This window comes from Rhincodon typus, chromosome 1 (assembly GCF_021869965.1).
Source record: "Rhincodon typus isolate 14 chromosome 1, sRhiTyp1.1, whole genome shotgun sequence".
Lineage (NCBI taxonomy): Eukaryota > Metazoa > Chordata > Chondrichthyes > Orectolobiformes > Rhincodontidae > Rhincodon > Rhincodon typus.
The window spans coordinates 99,723,233-99,746,642 of record NC_063332.1 but is presented as its reverse complement, the minus strand read 5'-3'; the positions used below and the strand labels follow the sequence as shown (position 1 = coordinate 99,746,642).

The 23,410-nt window shown below is 40.9% G+C and overlaps 1 protein-coding gene across 6 annotated transcripts in view; it reads right to left on the bottom strand.

Annotated features, from left to right (window-relative positions):
• The window catches only part of LOC109920589 (prominin-1-A-like), a 237,273-nt gene that overhangs the window by 141,428 nt on the left and 72,435 nt on the right, over window positions 1–23,410 (bottom strand). For 4 of the 6 annotated variants that reach the window (XR_007263570.1, XR_007263572.1, XM_048604798.1 and 1 more), the window contains exons 3-5: window positions 11,528–11,586; window positions 9,782–9,808; window positions 3,921–4,126 (exon numbers count right to left, since the gene is read on the bottom strand). Coding sequence is in view for 3 of the 6 variants with exons in the window: in XM_048604798.1 (XP_048460755.1) it covers window positions 3,921–4,126; window positions 9,782–9,808; window positions 11,528–11,586 (292 nt within the window). In the remaining 3 variants the exon portion in view is untranslated. The remainder of the gene's footprint in view (window positions 1–3,920; window positions 4,127–9,781; window positions 9,809–11,527; window positions 11,587–23,410) is intronic. The other 2 variants (XR_007263573.1, XM_048604807.1) reach the window with 1 other exon arrangement.

The following is a 23,410-nucleotide window of genomic DNA, read 5'->3' as shown; positions in this document are numbered from 1 at the left end:
TCACTCTTGCTTCCTATGAAAATATGCCATCCTCTACTGTGAGTTGGTCTCTCCAGTCCAAAAATGTTTTAGTATCTAGTGCCTCAGGGAATGTGAGATTCCTAATAACAGAAAAAATTGTGGCTCAACAGGCTTTAAGGAGAATTACTTGTTGCTTTTAATTTTCCACAATGTCATTTGTCTGGAAAAAAATTGCATTCTTTCCACATACTGAGCCCACTCCTTGGCAGCAGGGTCAAATGAGTCAAGCTTCTCAAACAAAGGCATGTGTAAGAAATGCTTACCCCAACTCAAAGAAGATTGTTGCAAGTGGGTTTCTTCATAAATGTGCTTTATTCTCATTTCCACTGAAATAACTCCACAGGAGCTGGTATCAGGTCACCAAATCAGCCTTTATTTAAACATGAACAGTCCTTGACTTTAGTACTGCCTCTTCAGATTCAGCTACCAAAGTGGCAGAATCTCAGTCGCACCCCTTTTTATCTGTCAGTCAGGGCTCTCTGATTGGACCAGATTAGCAGTCCTAATCAGGGAGCTCATATTCAATGAGGTCTAGCTGGCTGACCTCATTACAGTTGCTACAATTCCCGTGAGTCTTTTCTGCACCCTTTCTGGTATCTTTTCATCCTTCCTGAAGTATGATTCCCAGACCTGGATGCAAGACTCCAATTAAGGTCAAGTTTTTTTTAACAGTTTAACATAACTTCTTTGCTTTTGTCACCATTGATAAAACCTAGTATATAATATGCTTTATTAATCACTTTCTCAACTTGTAATATAGCCTTCAATGGCTAATGCACATATACACCCAGGGTTCTTCTGTTCCTGCACAAGTACCACCAAAGTTCTTTTGCTCCTGCACCCTTTGCATTGTTTCTCTGTTCTTCCTGCCAAAATGAATAACTTCACACTTTTCTGTACTAAGTTTCATCTGCTAATTTAGCTCTGCTTTTTAATTTCTTAAGCATCTCCCCAGATTCTGACAGTAGGACAACATCTCTCTACCCATCTAAGTCATTGCTATCAAAATGGAGCAAGACCACTGGGTGTTTAAGGTGGTCCGCAACAATCAGCAACGTTTTTGGGAGACACTCTAAATTTATATGAGGTCACTTTATTATGCCTCACTTTTCAAACCCAGCCTGCATATTGTCCAGATCTTGCTGCATTTGAACACGACTGCTTCATTATCTGAGGAGTTACAAATGATGCTGAACACTGTGCAATCTTCGGCAAACATCCCCACTTCTGACCTTACGATGGAAGGAAGGTCATTGGTGAACCAATTGAAGATGATTCAACCAAGGGCAATACCCTGAGGGTGTCCTGGAACTGAAATGACTGATCATCTTCCTTTGTGCCAAGTATTACTTTAATCAGTGGAAAGTTTTTCCCCTGATTCCCTTGACCCCAGTTTTGCCAGGACTCCTTGAGGCCACTCTCAGTCAATAGTAGTTTTGATGTCAAGGGCAATCACTCTCACCTCAGCTCTGGAATTCAACTTTTTAGTCTATGTTCCCATTAAGGCTGTAGTGAGGTCAAGAGTTGAGTGACGCTGATGGAATCAAAATTGAGCAATAATTGAGCAGGTGCTGCTTGATAACACTGTTGACAAATGCCTTCTATCACTTTATTGATGATTGACAGTAGACTAATGAGGCAGTAATTGACTAGGTTGGATCTGTCCTGCTTTTGCGTCCAGGACATACCTGGGCAATCCTCCATATTGTCTGGTAGATGCCAGTGTTGCAGTTGTACTGGACCAGCTTGACCAAAGGTGCAGCAAGATATGGAGCATGTCTTCAATATTTTTTTAAAATGCTGTCAGGATCCATTGCCTTTGCAGTATCCAGTGCCTCCAAACATTTCATTATATCCCATAGAGTGAATTAAATTGGCATTTCATTTTGGTAAAATTTTTTTTTGGTTTCGAGATATTTATATGAGCAAAAGTAGATTGACTGAAGGTTTGGTTTCCATTAAAGACAAGATGCGTAAATAAACAAGAAGGAAGACATTTGGTTTGAAATTTTCCTGAACATTCCAGTTTGAAAAGGAGAGTTAAAATTTAGTTGCAGAATTTTTCATCAAGAATAAATGCCACAATTAATAACCTAGGCTACCACAACTGTTGATCATCAACAAGTTGAAATCGTGTTATGCTCAAATTAGGGACCAATCTATAGCAATATTTGGCAAACAGATCTTTCCTTCATAAACATATTTACACAAAGTGCATCATGATGTCATTTGTGTATTTCAGAAAATTCTGTAATCTTGATTTCTCAATAATCCCTTTACTTCTTCAGGTCCTCTTCACAACTCGCTTCCCTACTCATCTTTCTAACTTAAGCAAATTTGGCTACAATACAGACTTCCTCATCAAAATCATTAATGTGGATTGTAAATAGTTAAGGATTGAACACTGAACCCTGCTTTGATACTACAAGTGGAAAGAACAAATGATGTTTCACCTATGACACATCCATTCAAATTCAAGTCAAAGTGATGGAAATTCTTCGTCCTTTTTCTAGTGGGCACTAGAATACAGTCGATGAATTTGGCATTAATTAGCAATGTTACTCAGTCAGAAGTCACATGACACTAGTCTATAGTCCAACAGATTTATCTGAAATCACAAGCTTTCAGAGTACTGTTCCTTTGTCAGGTGAAGTGGAGGGAAACGGTTTGGAGCTGGGTTCAATTCCAGCCTGGGGCAACTATCTGGATGGAGTTTGCACATTCTCCCTGTGTCTGCATGGGTTCTGCCAGATGGTCCGATTCACTCTCATAGTCCAAAGATGTGCAGGTTAGGTGGATTAGCCATACTAAATTGCCTATAGTGTCCAGGGATGTGCAGGCAAGATGGATTAGCCATGGGAAATGTGGGGTGATAGGGTAGGGGGGTGAGTCTGGGTGGGATGCTCTTCAGAGGGTCAGTGTGGACTCAATGGGCCAAATGACGTGCTTCCATACTGGAGGGATTCTATTCCATTCTTAATTGGCTCAGATTTTTTTGGGCCTGTCTTTGATGTAGGGTCCTTTCCAACAGTTGCAGACAGGAATCCTCTCAGGGAGCAGCAAAGAGTCTTGTACAAACACAGCCCATTTTTACAGCACTTTCTACCATTTTTCAGTATTGTAACAAGGTTTAAACATCCCAAAGCATCGTTAAGAAGCTACAGAGAGAAGTAAAGCAATTGGATACAAGGGTAGCCGGGTGGGCAAGAGAGTAGGGTGACAGGTGATGCGAGGGTAGGATGACAGCTGAGTGAGCAGTTTGGGTGGCAGCTGTGTGATATGGTTGGGTGGCAGACAGGTAATAAGGTAAATCAGGTCAGGGAGACAGCTGGATCAGGTAAGAGGGTTTCAGCAGTCACGTGAATTTAATGAGAAGTTATAGGAAGGGAATCAGATGCATAATTATCCAGAAGTTACAAGAGAATTTTTCTGTCTCACATTTACTGCTAATTAACCAGTTAAGTAGTGTTGGAAACTTTGGAGAATTTCAACTAAACACAAAGTGGTAGACTGTTGGACGGTTCCAGATACAGGGTAATTGCCCAGCAGAAGAATAAATCTCTCAGAGAATTCCGTCATAGTCAGTGCAGATAGACTTCTGAGGGGTACGGACATGTATCTTTCAGATAATTTGGAGGCCATATTGTGTAGAGTTCCCCTGGGCAAGACACAGACTTTAGTCAGCATCTTGTTTACTGACACTGGCATGCGTACCTGACATGGAAAGCACTTCAGCAGAAAGTGAATAAAATCTCCTTAGATTAAAAATAATTGTGGGGAGAAATTAAAGCAATAACTGTGTAAGGTAATATTAGGTCTTTCGATGTGAATTTCAACAGCAACTGTTAGCAATGAAAATGCAAACATTTGAATGTAAATGTGCTTCTGTTCGAACTTACGTTATAATTATGGTAACAAAAAACAGGGTTGTTGCAAAGTAGCTTCTTCGACAATCTGCATTTTTCTTCTGTCGTTGATGCAGCTCCCCTCCACAGTTGTCACAGCAACGACACATGCAGAAACATAGGCCCAAAAGAGGCATGAGAAGAATAAACACAATTCCCAGAATCGCACAGATGATGAAACCAATCTCATAGTAAATTATCTGTTACAAAAAGGAAAATATTTAATAGACCTTAGTCATATTTTTGATAAAATTCCCCAAAAGTTAACATATGTTTTACGAAAAACATAAAATCAAGAGTCAGATAATATTTAATATTGCACATGTAACAATTGCAGACTGCCAATTATGTTTGAAGAAAAGCAGTTATTCAATTTTATACGATAGAAACATAGGAATAGGAACAAGTATTCTAATCCCTTAAACCTGTTCTGCCATTCTATGGTACTACATTGAACAGTCATTTGATTCGACTTCTCTGCCTCTGTTCCAATTCATAATGTTATTACTGAGGATAAAGCAAGCAACTAAAGATCTCATTTTTCTCCCAACAGCCATAACATTCTATGGCAATAAGTTATCGCATTCCATTTGTATGAAAAAAATGTTTCTTGATTATGTTGTAATTTTAAAATCATGCGGTCTTGTTCAGGAATCCCCACCAAAGGAAATAATTGTCAGGAAGAAATGGGTTATCTTGAAACCAGTTAGGTAGAACCATGGATCAGTGCTGAGGGTTCAACTATTTATAACGCATGGTAATGAGTTAGATGAAGGGACAAAGTATAATGTAGCCAACAAAAACAGAAATTGACTTCCCCTGACTATGCTGCGCCAAGAGAGATCTGCTAGATTTAAGGCACACTCTGCATCTCTGCAGGAGCCTGATCGGAATCGCCTGACAGACTCTTTCTGAATAGCAAAAGTAGGAGGGGAGTGGCAATCTCCAATCCTCAGAAGATCTAGTCCTTTGAAGTGTCTACAAATGGATATAGACGAGTTATGTGAGTTGTAAAATTTTGGCAAATGGAGTATGATGTGAAAAAATGTGATGCTGTCCACTTTAGCAGAAAGAATTGAAAAGCAGAATATTTTTTAAATGTGAGAGACTGTAGAATACCATGATACAGAGCAATCTACATGGCCTCACACATGAATCACAAAAGTTAATATACAGATATGCCAAGTAATTAGACAGGCAAATGGAACATTGGCATCTAATAGAACTGGAAAAGGTCATGAAATTAGACAGATCTTTTTACAACTGCACAGGGCATTGGTCAGGCCGTACCTGGAGTACTGTATACAGCCAGGATTTCCTTAAGGAGGGATGTACTTACATTGGAAGCAGTTCAATGAAGATTCACTAGGCTAATTCATGGGATAAAAGAATTGCACATGAGGAAAGATTGAGCAGTTTAACTCTGTACTTCCTGGAATTCAGAAGGAAACATAGTCTTACTGAAAGTTTATAGGGGTCTGAGTGGTTTGGGCTATGGTGAGATGTGTGGCAGAATTAGGTGATGAGTACAAAGAGGCCCATGTCAACACTGAGATCATCTCGCTCCATCTTTCTGGCTTCTCACAAGAGGCATGCCAAGATTCTTGCTAGACAATGGTGAGATACCAACTGAAAATTTCTGCTTGTTAAACACTTTGTTAATGCCACAACTTGCTCCATTGATATTCAGACTCCCATATTACCAAACTTGCCAGATGAGCTAGTCGACGGGAAAACTTGACATCAAAATCACTGCAAGCAAATAGCAAATTGGACTTGCTGCTTGTCCAAACAACCTCCATGCTGGAGATTGGGTACCAACAACTCACGGCACACTCCATGGGCACAGGCCACACTATGGACATTGGCACCCAATATGTATCATCCTCCAAGAAACCTCACAGTGTATCTCCAATTCAACTTCAAGTGCAAATTGCAATTTGCACTATCATTGTAATGCTGTTGCCAAGGACACAGTGCTCTGAGATACACAACCACCTAATGGACTGCACCAGGCTGCATCTCTGGGCTCATTGCTTCTTGTCATAGTATTCACTCACTCTGAGCCCATCTGGATGCTCATGCCTTGCATTGCCTTTAGCACTTTGCCCTCTCATCCAGAGATACCAAATTCATATTTCTGGTGTCTTACTTTGCTGTTTGGCACAGAGTAAAGCCAGGAAATTTACCATGGTTGTCAACAGGCCTCAGTCAAGGAGGACAGCCTTCGCTTAGGTGGTCTGCCATCCTCTGACACCAGTTCAGGCCTGGCTTCAGATGGTCACAGTCAGATTCCTCTCCTCAGAAGTGGTGAGGAGCTGAATGACAGGGAGCAAGTAAATAGGCAGTGTAGAGGGCATGCACGGTTAGTGGTATTGGAGTTGGGTTAGGTAACAGGGAGTGGGGAAGATGTTCCAGGCAATAGTGAGAATGGTGGTGCATAAACCTTGGTGCAAAATAGATGCAGTAGTAGAAAATGAGTGAGTGTGAGGTATTAGAGAGAAGATGGTGGACCTTACCCTGAAAGAGTGGAGAAGGACACCGACCTTCTTCCTGGAGTGCTAAGCATTCTTCCAGGTGGCTGAGACAATTTAACCTGGGTGGCTTCCTCGGACCAGGCTGACATGGTCTAGTGTCACAGCCACTACTGCTGGTCCTGAGGCAGAGAAAGTCCTACAACTGCATCATTCAGCAAGACCTCCAGGTCTCAGCCCACATAGCAGAGTATCGGTTTCTCCTTGTCAGCCATGTTTGTGGCTAATGGCAAGGCAGCTCCAGACTGATGTACTGGTCCAGGTGCACAACAGGTTTTTAAAAATGGCGTGGGCAAAGGGATGCCAGTAAAATTTGGGTGTTGTGGGAAGGATGCATGGTAAGTTGGGGTTGAAAATTGGACATACAGACAACTGCAGTGACGTGGTAGGGTGCGAATGATGTGCGTTTGGTAAGATTGGGTGAGAGAACTAACTTGGCTTCACAGTGATAAACCCTCCAAAAAACACGATGTGACTCAGACTTAGCCAAAACAAAACTTAAAGATTCAGCACATAAGTTCTGAGGAAACTTCTCAGATAGACACTGAAAGGATGGTTCCCTCAGGGGGAATCAAGAACTTGGGCAAAGTTTCAATTTAAAGGGTGTCCCATCTAGTAGAGAGATGAGTAAGAATTTCTTCCCTCAATGGATCATTAGTCTTTGGAATTTTCTTTCTCAAATAGCAGAGGAGGTCAGATCGTTGAATATTTTCAAATCTGAACTTTAATCTATAAGTGAGTCAAGAGCTATGAATAATGCAGCAGATTTGAGGAGCCAAAGAGACTATTCCTGCTCCTCTTCCTTACATTCTTATGTTCCATTTCACTGCACCTACCTTCTCAGACCCCTTTTTACTTTTAAACATAGACTGGATCGCCCCTCAACCTTCTAAATTCAAGGCAGTGTAAACAAGGCTTACACTCCTGTCCTGCTAATTTAACCCTGTAATCAAAGATGCCATTTTGATAAAACAAGCTGTACTCCTTCCAAATGCTTCATTCAGCATTCAATTTGGTTTCAGAAATTATGCACAACCTCTGAACATCTCTCAAAAGAAAAAGAAAAATTAACAAAAGCAAAGATATGTTGAAGTACAAATGAATTAGTGCTGATTCTTACTTTTTTGGCTAAACCTGAGTTGCATTGAGTCTTTTGGAGAGATCTCTGTGAGACCTAGTGTGCTTTCTCATTATATCTTACTAAACTCATCTGATTATATGGCTAATTCTCTATGGCACCCCCCACGTCAGATTCTAACACATATTACCGCATACTGTTCCTGGAACAACTCACCACTCAGTGGATTTCCCAGAATTCATTGGTATCCCTTGTGTCTCCACCATCTTTAAAAGCCTGTTGTGTACCCGAACAAACACGGTCAGTCCAGAGCTGACCTATACAATTCCTGACACTTGCCCCAGACATAGCAGACGAGGGGGAAATCAGCACCCCACTTTGCGGCATGGTTCTGGAGGTCCTGCTGGATGGGGCAGTGCAGATGCAGAACTTCCTTTTCCCATAGGATGAGCAGTAGAGGCCACAACACTAGACCATGCCAGCCTGGTCTGAGGTTGCTACACATCTCAGTCATCTGGAGGAATGCTCAGCAACGTAGGAAGATCAATGATTTTCTCAAATCCACCAGCAGAAGTGCCACTGTTTTCTTTCCGATACTTCATACTCACTCTATCACTGTTACCACGGCCACCTCCCACCAATGCTCAATCTCTAACATTCTCATTATTGCCTGCAATGTCTCCTTGCTCACTGTCACCAACCTAACCCCCTACACCAATAAACCTGCACACTCTTAGTACTGCCTACTCACTCTCACAGGGTACCTTCCCACTTGCACCAACTGGAACAGCTATGCCAACCTCTTTCATTCCATAATACCTACCAGTCTCTCATTTCAGGAGAAAAGCAGCCCCCAGTTGTGTAGAAAGATTAAAGGTCAGCAGCTCAACATTTGGCTGCTCAACATTCAGCTCCTCCTCCTGATTCTGACTATCCCAATTGGTTGACTCATTGTATCCAATACCCTGGTCTGGTATCGAAGGCTCCCTTGGCTCACTGTACTGGGACCCCCTGAGAAAGGTACCCCCTCGGCTTTGTTGAGGTCTGTTAACAACTATGACAAGCTTTCTACCTTGTGCCTGCACTAAAAGGCAAGGCAAGACAGAAACAATATGAGACTGCTAACTCTGGCTGGGGGGATAAAGCACAAAAATGCAAGTCAGGGTAATGCCAAGGAAGGAATGCTATGACTATCAGGTAAGGCTTAGAGTTAGTGAGCACTATGAAAGCAAGTGAAGAGCCTAAGATGCAGCCTGGTCCTGCCCATGAGCTGGGTGCATGGCCATGAGTACACAGTGTCCTTGTAGCATCATTTCAATGATAGTTGCTGTTGCAGTACAGGTGCAGCATTCATGCGCAGACGTGTTCTCCAAGTGGATTGAAACTGTGCCATATGTAGGAAACTGGCAATTGCTTCATGCCAATATCTGTGGACGTGGGGCATTCAGGCCCTGACATATTGTACACAGTGTCCAACATGGAGATCGTCTGGAACAAGGAGCGAGCTGATTTCACCAGGTACCCCCTCTGGCTTCCATGTCAAATACGCTTGACAATGTGCACATTTAGTAAGAAAAGGAGCTGAATGTTAATGAGGCAGGTTGTGTGTTAACAAGGTGTTTATTACTTGCCAAAAGCATAAAACATGGAGCAAAAATCTCCCAATATTGAAATCAACCTCACCACGCTTCTCTTCTGATTCTGCCAAAAATCTTGCCATAACCCACATCACACAGACCCCTATTAGTTTTCACTTTTAGTGTCCAGCTGTGCTCACATTTAAAAAAAGTATCTTTTCTCAATAAAACAGATCTACAAATGTGGGCAAAGTCTTTTTGGGATCTGGTGAATACAGTTAAGTTACTTGAACAAGAAAGGGAAGAACAAGGCCGAACAAGATTATGACAGAAAAACTCCACCTATTTTGGAGAGCTCAGGCTTGCACAGCTTCCTTATTTTCTACCTAATTCACAACAATGTTATGAGTCACCTCAAATCAGGTAAGTGACCTACTCTCTTGCACAGTACATCCTGAATAACAATGGTTGACATAAATGAGCTCTAGTTCTGCTAGTATATTGACCTAAAAGATTAATAAGTTAACTTACAGCAGAATATTTCGATCAATAGTATGTCATTTATTTTTAAACCAACAATTTTGCATCACAGTACTTTGATGTTAAAAGTCTTATCAAAATGTGAAGGATCATCCTACAAAAAGATTTGAGAAGGCATATATGTACCTGTAGAGTCAGAACAACCTTTTCTGGCTGGACAGCCAAAGCAGATGCATACAAACAAATGTAATGATGCATGAAAAATAAAAACAAATCAGCAAATCATCATAAATGTTTGAAATGGAGCTGTAATAAAATAATCACACAAATAAATTCAGCTCAAAATGCAGGTTTATTATTTAATTAAAAAGAATCGGAAGACTATTTAAAATGTGTAGCAAACATCATCTTTAAGCTGGTGCATCACAAAACTGGTACTTCTCTATAACTTTCACAAGCTTTAGCCTGAATGTGAATTCTTCTTTTACCGTTGTGTAGTTCACCTCAGTTTTAGCCTTCCCTTTCTTCAACTTTTCTCTCTTCATTTCAGGGGATTGGCCATCAATATTCACTATAGGCCCACTGACTCCCACATCTTGCTTGACTACATTTCTTCACACTCTTCTTCTTGGACAGGGTCCATTTCATTTTCACAGTCACTCTGTCTCTCTGTCACAACTGCTCTGACAATGCACTTTCCATGCTATTGCTTACTTTTCTTTCAATTGAGAAATCACCCTTCCTCCCACACACCCATAGGTGATCAACAAGGTTCCTGACTATTCCATTTTTTGTACTTCTGCTCTCAGCACCTCTTCTCCCTTCCAGAAGTATGATGATGCTGCTTTTATCCTCACCTTCAACATTTGTGTCATGACCATCACTTATGCGGTGATGCCACCACCAAACACATCTTCCTTTCCACTTACAGCATTCCAAAAGGGACCATCCCTCTGCAATATCTTGGTCTAGACCTCTACCGCACCTAATAAACCCCTTCTCTTCCCATGGCATCTTCCCATGCAAATATAGGAGGTGCACACCTGTTCTTTTATCACCTCCATTCTCAGTGTCTAATGTCCTACATTCTACTCCCAAATGAAGCAATGGCTTATTACATTTCTTTCAATTTAGTATACTGTATTCACTGCTTGCTTTGTGGTTTCCGCTACATTCCTAAATCCTAATTAGTTGATTGTGTTACAGAACATTTCCATCCAGTCCACAAGTGCTCCTTGACCTTCCAGTTACCTGTTATTTTAATTCTTCACATTCTTCTCACTCTAGTTTTCATGTTTCAGCTTCATGCAATGATACAATGACACTCAAATCAAGTTTGAGGAATAACTCCTTTTTTAACTGGGCATTTTACAGCATCTGGGCTCAAAACCATTTTTTAACAGTTTTAAATCATAACTGTAATCCCTATTTTGTTGCCTTTTCTACTACCAGTTTTTTTTTATTATCTCCTATGTGTTTCTCTATTTTCCTTTGTTTTTTGTTTGAAGGGTAGCTATTCATAATTCAGCCATTCACACCTCCTCTAGATACATCCTTTGTGTTTTGTCCCATTACCAATCTTTTTCATTTTGTATTATCAAGTCTTTTGTATAGGATTGTCAACCTTCTATTTTGTTCTTTTGTCTCCCATCCTCCCCCTTTCACTTACTTAAAATGCATTCAATCACTAACTTTTCCAGTTATAATCAGAAGTCTTCAAACTAGAATTTTATTATTCTGTTTCTCTCCCTAAAATACTGCTATTTCCACCAGTATTTGCTACTTTTTAAGCAAATTTGCAGAGCTGTTCAAGTACCAAAAATACTAAATTTAAGAAAAGACTTATGTCTGAAGAATATGCACTAATTAGCATTATTTGAACAACATGGTCAGACATTGTAATTCATGGTGATCTGACCAGCTAACAATTACCTCTTGATATTGATGTAGTACTTGTCCGTAGTTCTGCTTTATTATCTCAATGATCAACTCTAAAACAGAGAAAAAATAAATTATTTACATTCAGGATCAGGCTGCTTTGCTTGAAAGATTTTGTAAATTGACGTTAAGTTAATTTCAAAATAATAAATCTATTCTATATAAAGAAGGAGGTACTATTAGGCAGCATATTATTGTTCTGGTATGTCAACGATGTATGTGAAAATTAAATCAATGCAAGAATTACCTCTTACAGATGCTATAATTTAAAACTATTTCAGCAATCACTCATTGGACATAATTGTGGAAATCTTAGTGCAGCACCACTCCAAAAGTGTAACAGAACCATAGTTGATTATAGTACAGAATGAGGCCACTTCACCCTTCATGTCAATGCCAACTCTCTGTCGGAGCAACTTTGCTGGTCCCATTCTCCATTCTTTCCCCAGAGCCCTGCAAATCTCCCTCTTCAGTTGCTTACCCAATTCTCTTCAAATTCACAATTGAATCTGCTTCCGCCATACTTTCAAACATTGCATTTACAACATGAAAAGGTTTTCCCTCATGTTGATTATCTTAGGTTGGTATCTTCTGGTTCTCGAATTCCCTACAAATGGCAATAGTTGCTCTCTCATAATTATGTCAAGGCCCCTCTCATGATTTTAAACGTCTATCAAATTTCCTTCGACTTTTTCTTCTCCAAGAACAACAGCAGATTCTCAAATCTCTCCATGTAGCTGTGGTCTCTCATCTCTTGAACAATTCTTGTAAATCCTTTCTTCACCCTCTCTAATGTTTCACATCCACAGTACTGTGAGATAATCTAGACACAATACTCCAGTTGAGGCCAAACTAGTATTTCATACAACTTTATTATAAATTTCGTGCTTTGAATTCTATAGCTTAAAATGAAGATCCTGTATGATTTATAATTATAATTTTTTAAACTTGCTGTGCCACCTTCAAATATCTCTGCACGCAGATTGCAATTGATTTCTACTTCCACATGCCCTTTAAAAATGTACCTTTGCATCTCCTCAATCTTCCTACTAAAGTGCATCACTTCAGGCTCTTCTGCAATTAATTTCATCTGCCGCATGTTCATACATCAATCTATGCCCTTTGGAGGTCTATCAATATCTGCCTCCCAATTCTCAATATTTGCAAGTTTTGTACCATCTAGAAATTTTGAATATGGATTAAAGACTAGAAAATCAATAAATGAACAAGAAAAGCAATGATTATGATATGACCTTTAGGGAACACAATTTGCTTCTCATTAATCCCTGCTGTTTTTCCCTAATTAATGCATATTCATCCAAGTGACCATTCATTTTCACAGAAATTACTCAAAATATTGAGCAGGACTAGCAGCGTCTATGGAGAAAAAGGAGAGTTAATGTTTCAAGTCAATGACTTTTCATCAGAACTTGAAATAGTACTTTCTCTCTGTGTAGCTGCTGCCACAGCTGCTGGTATTTCCAGCATGTCTGTTTATTTTTCAGATTTCGAGCATCTGTAGTTCTTTTTGTGTTATGTGATGAGTAATTTTTTTGGATTATCATTCTAAAAGATTGACCATCACTTAGTTACTCTGACAGTCCAGAGGTTGCTGGGGTCAGCATTAAACACTTTTTTGATCAAAGTCAAAACATTAACAATTCTCAAATCACCCAACACCACCACTGCACTTGAGAAGGATTTGAAGATGATGCAATTGCTTCGGATACATCCTCTGATACTGTTGACCTACTAACATCAAATTCAATCAGCTATCTAACATATTCTCTGTCTAGATCATCAAACAAATCAACTATATACTTTATAAGACCTTAAGATATAGGAACAGATTTAGGCCATTGAGCCCACCGAATCTGCTTTACCATTCGATCATGGCTGATATGTTTCTTAATCCCATTCTCTTGCCTTGTCCACATAACCCTTGATCCCCTTACTAATCAAGAACCTACCTGTCTGTCTTAAATACACTCAACGGCTTGGCTAGAACAGTCTTCTGTGGCAATGAGTTCCACAGATTAACCACCCTCTGCCTGAAGAAATTCCTCCTCTTCTCTGTTCAAAAGGGTTGTCCCTTCACTCTGAGGCTGTGCCCTCAAGTCCTAGTCTCTCCTACTAGTGGAAACACCTTCTCTATATCCATTGTATCCAGGCCTCTCAGTATTCTGTAAATTTCAATGAGATCCACCCAAATCCTTCTAAATGCCACTGAGTACAGAACCAGAATCCTCAACCGGTCCTCATATGACAAATCCTTAATTCCCGGGATCATTCTTTTGAGCCTCATCTGGACCCCCTGCTAGACTAGTGCATCCTTCCTTACATAGAGGGCCCAAAACTGTTCACAATATTTCAAATCTGCTCTGACCAGAGCCTTATCCAGCCTCCGCAGTATATCTCTGCTCTTGTATTCAAACCCTTTCAAAATGAATACTAACATACTAACTTCCTAACTGCCAACTGAACTGGCATGTTAACCTTAAGAGAATCCTAAACAAGGACTTTTAAGTCCCTATGTGCTTCAGATTTCCAAAGCCTTTTCCCATTTAGAAAATAGTCTATGCCTCTATTCTTCCGACCAAAGTACATAACCTCACACTTTCCCACAACGTATTTCATCAGTCACTTATTTGCCCACTCTCCTAGTCTATCCAAGTCCTTTTGCCTCCCTGCTTCCTCAACACTGCCTGACCCTCCATCTATCTTTAAGTCATCTGCAGACGAAGCAACAATGCTTTCAGTTCCTTGTCCAGATCATTAAAGTAAAACACGAATAATTGTGGCCCTAACAGTGACCCCTGTGGAATTCCACTAGTCATTGGCTGCAATCCTGAAAAAGACACCTTTATCCCTAGTCTGTACCTTCTGCCAGTCAGCCAATTCTCTATCCATGCCAGTATCTTGCCCCTAACACCATGGGCTTTTACCTTATTTAGCAGTCTCCTGTGCGGCACCTTTTCAAAGGCCTTCTGCAAATCCAAATAGATTGCATCCACTGGCTCTCCTTTGTCTAACCTGCAATTTATCAGCTCAAAAAAATACAAATAGATTTGTCAGGAATAGCCTCACCTTACTAAGTTGTGCTAACTCAGCTCTATTTTATAATGTACTTTCGAGTACTCTGAAATTTCATCCTTTATAATGGACTCTAAAATCTTACCAACAACCGAGCTCAAGCTAACCAGCCTATAATTTGATTTTATTTGATTTATTGTTGTCATAAATACCTAAGTACAGTGATAAGTTTTGCTTTGCGTGCAGTACAGGCAGGTCATAACATACACGGACAGTTAGATCATAGGGTGTTTAGATAGACCAAGGCATAAATTGAGGTTTAAAAGTGCAGAACAGTTGTAAGAAACGTGAGAATAAGATCTGCTATAGAGAGCTCACAAAAAGTCACCCAGTGTCGGCACCATCTTGAAACTCGTCCTATCTTCCACTTCCCTCCCTTCTTAAAGAGGTGTTAAATTAGTCATTTTCCAGTCTTCTGGGAATCTCCGAGACTCCAGTGATTCCCAAAAATTCACCACCAATGCCTCCACAATCTCCTCAGCTATCTCTGTCAGAACTTTAGGGTGTAGTCCATCTAGTCCAGATAATTTATCCACCTTCAGACCTTCCAGCTTCCTCAGCATCTTCTCCTTAGTGATGGTCATTATGTTCGCCTTTGATGCAAAGTACCAACTCTGCTATTTCTTTGTTCCCATTTACTACCACTCAACCTCATTTTCCAGCAGTCCAATGTCCACTCTTACCTCTTAGATATCAAAAAAAACTCTTGCAATCTGCTTTCATTTTACTAGCTAGCTTACCCTCATATTTCATCTTCTCTCCCTCCCCCAGACCCCATGCCCACCACTTTTTTTTTTAAGCTATCCTCTGCTGGTTTTTAAAGGGTTCAGAATCCTCTGGCTTTCTACTAATCTTCTCCACCTTGTATACTTTGCCTTTTGCTTTTATGCGGTCACCGATTTCCTTTGTCAACCATGTTACCTCATCCTCCCCTGCATATGTTCCGTCTTACTTGGGATGAATTTCCCAATTCATTATTACCTCCCAGAAATACTCCCCAGAAACTCCTGCCATTGTTGCTCCTCCATCTTCCCTACTAGGCTCCCCTTCTAATCAACTCTGGCTAGCTCCTCCATCATGTCATTATAGTTACCTTTACACAATTGTAATACTGTTACATTTGATTCTACCTTCTCCATCTCAAACTACAGATTACAGGGTGAATGCAATCATATTGTGGTCACTGCCCAGGGATTTCTTCACGTTCAGGTCTTTAATCAAGTCTGCCTCATTACACATTACCAAATCCAGAATTACCTTTTTCCTAGTGGGCCCTACCATAAGCTGCTCCAAAAAAACATCTTGTAGATATTTCATTAAGTTCTTTTCTTAGAATGCTGATTTTTCCTGTCCATATGCATATTTAAGTATCCATGATCATTGTAATAATGCCTTTTATACAGGTCTTTTCTATCTCCTGATATGAATTCTGCCCCACATCCTGACTACTGCTAGGAGGCTTGTACATAAGTCTCATCAGGGATTTTTTCCCCTTGTGGTTCCTCAAATCCACTCACACAGATTCTATGCCTTCTGACTCTGTATCACTTCTTGCTTTCAAGTTAATTTCATTTTTTTACTATCAAGGCAACCCTTCCCCCTTTGCCCATCTGTGTGTCCTTTCAACAGACATGTGTCCTTGGATATTTAGTTGCCAGCCCCAAACCCCTTGCAGCCACATCTCTGTGATACCCACAATATCGTACCTGCCAATTTCAATCAACGCTACAAGCTCATTTATCTTGTTGCATATGTTGTGCACATTTAAGTACAAAACCTCAGTTGACTGTCCCCATTCTCATAGTTGTTCCCTTGTCTGATACGCCTGAATTTAGACTTCTGACTCTTTCCATACTCTCTGTCCTGTTACTTGTTCTGGAAACTTTAATAACCTCTCTTGAATTCTCTCCCCCTTTAATAGTTTAAAGTCCTTGTGACCTTGATTTACCTCAATTTGCACCTTCAATTTGTCTACCTTATTCTGAGTGCTTCATGCTTTAAGATGCAAAGCCTTTAAGTTTGTTCTGTTATTGAGTTTCCCTACACTTTTATGGAATAAAATAACTTTCACACATTCTGTCCTTTCCTTTTACTTTCTGGTAACAATCAACCTCATCACCAATCAGCAATCCTACCTTCCCCTTTACCTTTGAATTTGGAATTTTCTATGCAACTGAACCCAGCCCCACCACCACTTTTTAGTTGAAAGGCCTATCAACAGCCCTAGTTATTGTTTTGCCAGGACTCTGATCCTAGCATACTTCAGATGGAGCCTGTCCCATTGGAACAATTCCCTCCTTCCCTGTACTGGTGCCAACGTCCCATGAATTTGAACTTGATTCTCCCACACCAATTTTTGAGACACGCATTTACCTTTTTAATCTTGTTGACCCCCCTGCCGATTTGGTCATGGGTCAGATAGTAATCAGGAGATTATCATCTTTTTGGTTCTGCTTTTCTAATTTAGCCTGTGACCGCTCATGTTCCCTCTGCACAAACTCTTTCCTCTTTCTACCTATATTGTTGGTACCTATGTGGACCATGACAAATGGATCTTTCCCTTCTCACTCCAAGTTCCTCTGCAGCCTAGATGAGAAATCTTAAACCCGGGCACCCGGCAAGTAACACTCTCAATCCTGGCCACAGAGAACAGTATCTATTCCCCTGACTATACTATCCCTGATTAGAAATACATTTCTCTTTTCTCCCCTCTAATGAATGTTTCCCTGCACCATGGTGCTATGGTCAGTTTGCTTATTGTTCCTACAGTCCCTACTCTCATCACACAGGGAGCAAGAACCCCAAACCTGTTAGACAAACTCAAAGGATGAGAGTCCTTCAGTACTACCTCCTGGATCCCTCCATCTGCCTTGCTCGTTGTCACACTCTTCTTTCCATGACCACTGATCAAATTTGAGGTAGTTGATCTAGGGGGTTTAACTGCCTCCTGAAACACAGCATCCAGGCAATTCTCATCCTCCCTGATATGCCATAATATTTGAAGCTTAGACATGAGTTCAAGTCTGAACTTGAGATCCTCGAACAACTAACATTTATCACTCAGACCTCAGCAGCATTTTTATCATTGGTAAAGAGAGATGCAAGCTACATACTGAGTAAGTCAACAAAGCCCACTATTTCCATATGTAGATCCCTTTTTGATACCTAAATCTTTACTACCTCTCCTTTTACTATTCTCTTACTATTGACATTGTTATAACTCTTACTGGATTTGCATTTTTCTTAATCATATTTGGTTTGGAGCTGAGCACTGTGAGCTGAGTGTGGAAGTGACCTTTGGACTATTAGCAGAAGCTTGTTTTTATCAAAAAAAGAACAAGCAAACTCCATAATTACCTATGAGGCCAGGGTCGGAAATTAATTGCAGGTTGTTTCTTAGAGTGATAGTCATAGAGTCATACACATGGAAATAGATTCTCCAGTCCAACTTGCCCATTCTGACTAGGTTTCCAAAACTAAACTAATCCCATCTACCTGTATTTAACCAATATCCCTCCAACCCTTCCTATTCATGTACCTATCCAAATGTATTTTAAATGTTGTAACTGTACCTGCATTTACCATTTCCTCTGGCAGTTCATTCCATATAAGAACCACTCTCTATGTGAAAAATTTCTCCCTCAGGTCCCTTTTAAATCTTTATTCTCTCACCTTAAAAATCTACCCTCCAGTTTTGAAATCCCCTACCCCAGAGAAAAAACGTTGGCTATTCACCTTATCTATGCTCCTCATGATTTTGTAAACTTCAATAAGGTCACCCCTCAACATCCTACACTCCAGTGAAAAAAGTCCCAGCTTATCCAGTCTCTCATTAAAACTCAAACCCTCCAGTCCTGGTAACATCTTGGTAAATCTTTTCTGCACCTTCTCCAACTTAATAATATCCTTCCTGTACTATTTACACTCTCTAATGTATTAGCCTGCAGCCATTGAATAATAAATTTTACATCAGTTAAGAAGCATGTATAATCTGCCAAATGTAACATTAGAAGAGTGTTCAGTTACTACTAGAATATTGAAAGAAAAGTTAGATGAATCAGGGATAAACCTTTAATCTAGATGGCCCCAAAGAAAGTTGCGAAGCAAATGGGAATAGAAAGTAACAAAATAAACCATATCACTCCAATAAAACCTTAATGAGACATTTATTGACGGTTCTGAAGAAACTTAGGAGGCCTGACAGCATCTGTAGAGAAAGTTAACATTTTAAATTCAATACAGCTACTCTTCAGAAACTTAACTTTGGCTACAAGGGCAGATCAGAAGCAAGGAAATCTGAAGTAGGTACTCACTTCACATGATTGTATGATTGAAGGAAGTTCATCAGGAAATTTGTAACAGATGAACAAGTAAAGCAGTTGTTTTTGGCTGCTTTATTGCTTCATTGCAGTGGTGCATTCAGTGCCTTTGCAGATGCAATGCCTGTGGTGTCATTGCCAGCATTGCAACAGCAAGGCACCTTGCATGAATAAATAAGAGCAATAAAATGAGTGCTTTGCTTTGTAAATGAATTCACATCCTGATATCAATTGCTCACTGCCCCACTAAAAAAACACTTTTCAGCCTTGCTCGTGACTCGTCACTACCTTCTTCCTGCTCACCGTTATGCTGCCTTACTTTCACTGTCCCCAGGAGTAAGGGAGCAAAGCAGTGAGAGGAAGAGGTAGTGAGGGATCTGGAGTGGTGTGATCAGAGATTTAGCAAGTATGGTGACAAGTGGGACAGTGAATGGCGTAACGAGCAAGGAAAATAGTGAAGCAAGAGAGCAAGAAACCAAACTTAGTTACAAATGTACCGAGGGTGGCATGCTCATATGGGTGGATGCAACGGTGGCCTCCAGCTCCAGGTGTACTTCGTGATTCCAGTGTTGCCAACTTTCTTTGCCAGTGCTGTGGAAGTCGAAATGTCGGTTTCTTTTTGAGAAAAGTGTTCAAATTCTCAAACCTTGTGAAACATCATGGCTTTAATGAGAGATAATGATCTTAACTCAAGAATACATCACAGAATAAAGCAAACTTAAATCTAAATGAAGTTTTCCACCTGCTAAAAATGGCTGCTAATTCAAATGCTTAAACTGGTCAAATAAAAATACTCAACATTTTATTTTTACAAATTTTTACTTTAAAATTGGGAGAGGTGAAGAGGAAAATATGGGTGGAATCTTTCCTGAATGACAAACTCATTGGCAAGACAGTTGGGAAAATCATGTGAGATGGGCAATAAGTTGGTTTGCAATAGCGTCATAGAGATGTACAGCATAGAAACAGACTCTTTGGTCCAACTTGTGCATGCCGACTAGATATCCTAAAAATTAATCTAGTCCCATTTGCTAGCATTCGGCCTATATCTGTCTAAAAGCTTCCTACTCATTTGCGCATCCAGATACCTTTTAAATGTTGTAATTGTACCAGCCTCCACCACTTCCTCTGACAGCTCATTCCCTCCACACACCACTCTCTGCACAAAAAAGTTAACCCCAGGTCCCTTTTATATCTTTCCTCTCTCACCTTAAACTTATGCCTCTAGTTCTGGACTCCCCTACCCTGGGGAAAAGACCTTGACTATTCACCCTATCTATGCCTTTCATGATTTTATAAACCCCTATAAAGTTATCCCTCAGCCCCCAATGCTCCAGGGAAAATAGCTCCAGCCTGTTCAGCCTTTCCCTGTAGCTCAAACCCTCCAACCCTGGCAACATCCTTGTAAATCTTTTCTGAACACTTTCAAGTTTCACAACATCTTTCCTATAGCAGGGAGACCAGAAGTGAATGTAGTCTTCTGAAAGTGGCCTCACCAATATCCTGTACAGACACAACATGATCTCCCAACTCTTATACTCAATGTACTGACCAATAAAGGCAAGCGTACCAAATGCCTTCTTCACTACCCTGTCTATCTGCAACTCCACTTTCAAGGAACTACAATTTTGCACTCTTCAGGCAGCAACACTCCCCAGGACTTTATCATTAAGTGTATAAATCCTGCCCTGATTTACCCTACCAAAATGTAGCACCTCACATTTATCTAGCCTGAAGTTCACCTGCCACTCCTCGGCCCATCTGATCAAGATCCCATTGTACTCTGAGATAACGTTCTTCGCTGTCCACTATACCACCAACTTTGGTGTCATCTGCCAGCTTACTAACTATACCTTCTGTATTCACATCCAAATCATTTATATTAATGACAAAAATCTGTGGACCCAGCACAGATCCCTGAGCACACCGCTGTTCACAGTCCTCCAGTATGAAAAGCAACCCTCTGCCATCACCCTTTGTCTCCTACCTTTGAGCCAATTTTGTATGCAAATGACTAGTTCTCCCTGTATTCCATGTGAATGATAGAAAATCTCCAGTGTGGAAACAGGCCATTCAGCCCAACAGGTCCACATCAACTCTCCAAAGAGCATTCCCACCTAGATTCCCACCCCCTATCCTGTCCCTGTAACCCTGTATTCCCCGTGGCTAATTCAACTAACCTGCACATCCCTTGACACAATGAGCAATTATGCATGGCCAATTCACGTAACCTGCACATCTTTGGACTGGGGGAGGAAACCCACACAGACACAGGGAGAATGTACAAACTCCACACAGACAGTCGCACGAGGCTAGAATTAAATGCGGGTTCCTGGCGCTGAGGCAGCAGTGCTAACCACTGTGCCACAGCGCCACTTCTTGTGATCTAATCTTGTTAACTAGCCTACCGTGCAGAACCTTGTCGAACACCTTACCTGACACCCATATATATAACGTCCACCACTCTGCCTTCCTCAATCCTCTTCATCACTTCAAAAAACTCAGTCAAGTTAGTGAGACTTAATTTACCACGCATATGGCCATGTTGACTATCCCTAATCAGTCCTTGCCTCTCCAAATACATGTAAATCCTGTCCCTCAGAATCTCCTCAAACAACAAGCCCACCACCAATGTCAGGGTCACTGGCCTATAGTTTCCTGGCTTTTCCTTACTACCGTTCTTAAATAGTGGCACCATGTTAACCAAAGTCCAGTCTTCCAGCACCTCACCCGTAGCTATCGATGATACAAATATCTCAGCAAGAGGTCCAGCACTCACTTCCCTAGCTTCCTACAAAGTTCTAGGATACAACTAATCCATTTTAAGATATCCAGCAACTCATTCTCTGTAATATGGACATTTTTGAAGATATTGTTATTTATTTCCCCAAGTTTTCTAGCTTCCATATCGTTCTCCACAGTAAACACTGATGCAAAATTCTCGTTTAGTATCTCACCCATCTCCTGCGGTTCCACACATATCCAGCTTTGCTGATATTTAAGAGGCCCTATTCTCTCTCCAGTTACTCTTTTGTCCTTAACGTATTTGTAGAAACCCTTTGGATTCTCCTTAATCCTATTTGCAGCATGGTGGCTCAGTGGTTAGCACTGCTGCCTCACAGTGTCAGGGATCTGGGTTCGATTCTACCCTCAGGCAATTGTCTATGTGGAGTTTGCACTCTCCCTGTGTCTGCATGGGTTTCTTCCAGGTGCTCCGGTTTCCTGTCACAGTCCAAAGATGTGCAGGTTAAGTGGATTGGCCATGCTCAATTGCCCATAGTGTCCAGGATGTGCAGGGTCAGTGGATTAGCCATGGGAAATGCAGGGTCACAGGGATAGTGTAGGGGGTGGGTTTGGGTGGAATGCTCTGCGGCGGGTCGGTGTGGACTTGTTGGGCTGAATGGTCTGCTTCCACACTGTAGAGAGTTTATGATTCTATCTCATGTCCCCTTTTGGCCTTCCTGATCTCTCTCTTAAGTGTACTCCAACCACCCTTCTACTCCTTTAGGGATTCATGCGATCCCTGCTCTCTATGCCTAACATTTGCTTCCTTCTTTTTCTTGACCAGAACTTCAATTTCTCTAGTCATCTAGCATTCCCTACCTCTACCAGCCTTGCCCTTCACCCTAACGGGGACTTGCTGTCCCCGGACTCTCGTTATCTCATTTTGAAGGCTTCTCATTTTTCAGCTGTCTCTTTACCCGCAAATATCCACCCCCAATCAATTTTTGAAAGTTCTTGCTTAATACTGTCAAAATTGGCCTTCCTCCAATTTAAAATCTAACTTTCAGATCAGATCTATCCTTTTCTATAACTATTTTAAACTAATAGAATTATAATCACTTGCCCCAAAGTGCACCCTCCCATCACCTCATGTTGAAAACGGGTCCATTTTCCACCTATGTGTTCAATGGTGAGACAAGATTCTCTCCACGAAACAGCAAGACCTAGTTGCATGCGTTAACATTTCACAATTAGTTGACCTGACTTCATTTATACACAGTTTCCCATTCTTCCCCCATCAGATAGAAACCAGATGGTGACAATTCCTGACATTAAAGTCGGTCCACATATCCAGAAGCTCCATTGGCTCCTCCAGATCGCCATCTTGGCTATCAGTCACCAACATCTCAGGAAGTGCTCCAAAGGCAGTAACCACATGCTGTCCATAGACCTTGGCATCTGACATGTACCAATCTCATGACTCATCTCCAATCTACTTTCAAAACAGCATTTCACTGCTGCACTTTGAAATTCATGGTACCTTACACTGGAATGCTGCTTTGAGGACACTTTGCATGGGGGGCAGGCACCCATCTCATGGAATCAACCAGAATACATTTCAGAGGTCCTTGCTTGTTCTCTTAGCATTCACTAAACAGAATCTCTACATTGTCTTAGATAACAAGGTGTATAGCTGGATGAACACAGCAGGCCAAGCAGCATCAGAGGAGCAGGAAAGCTG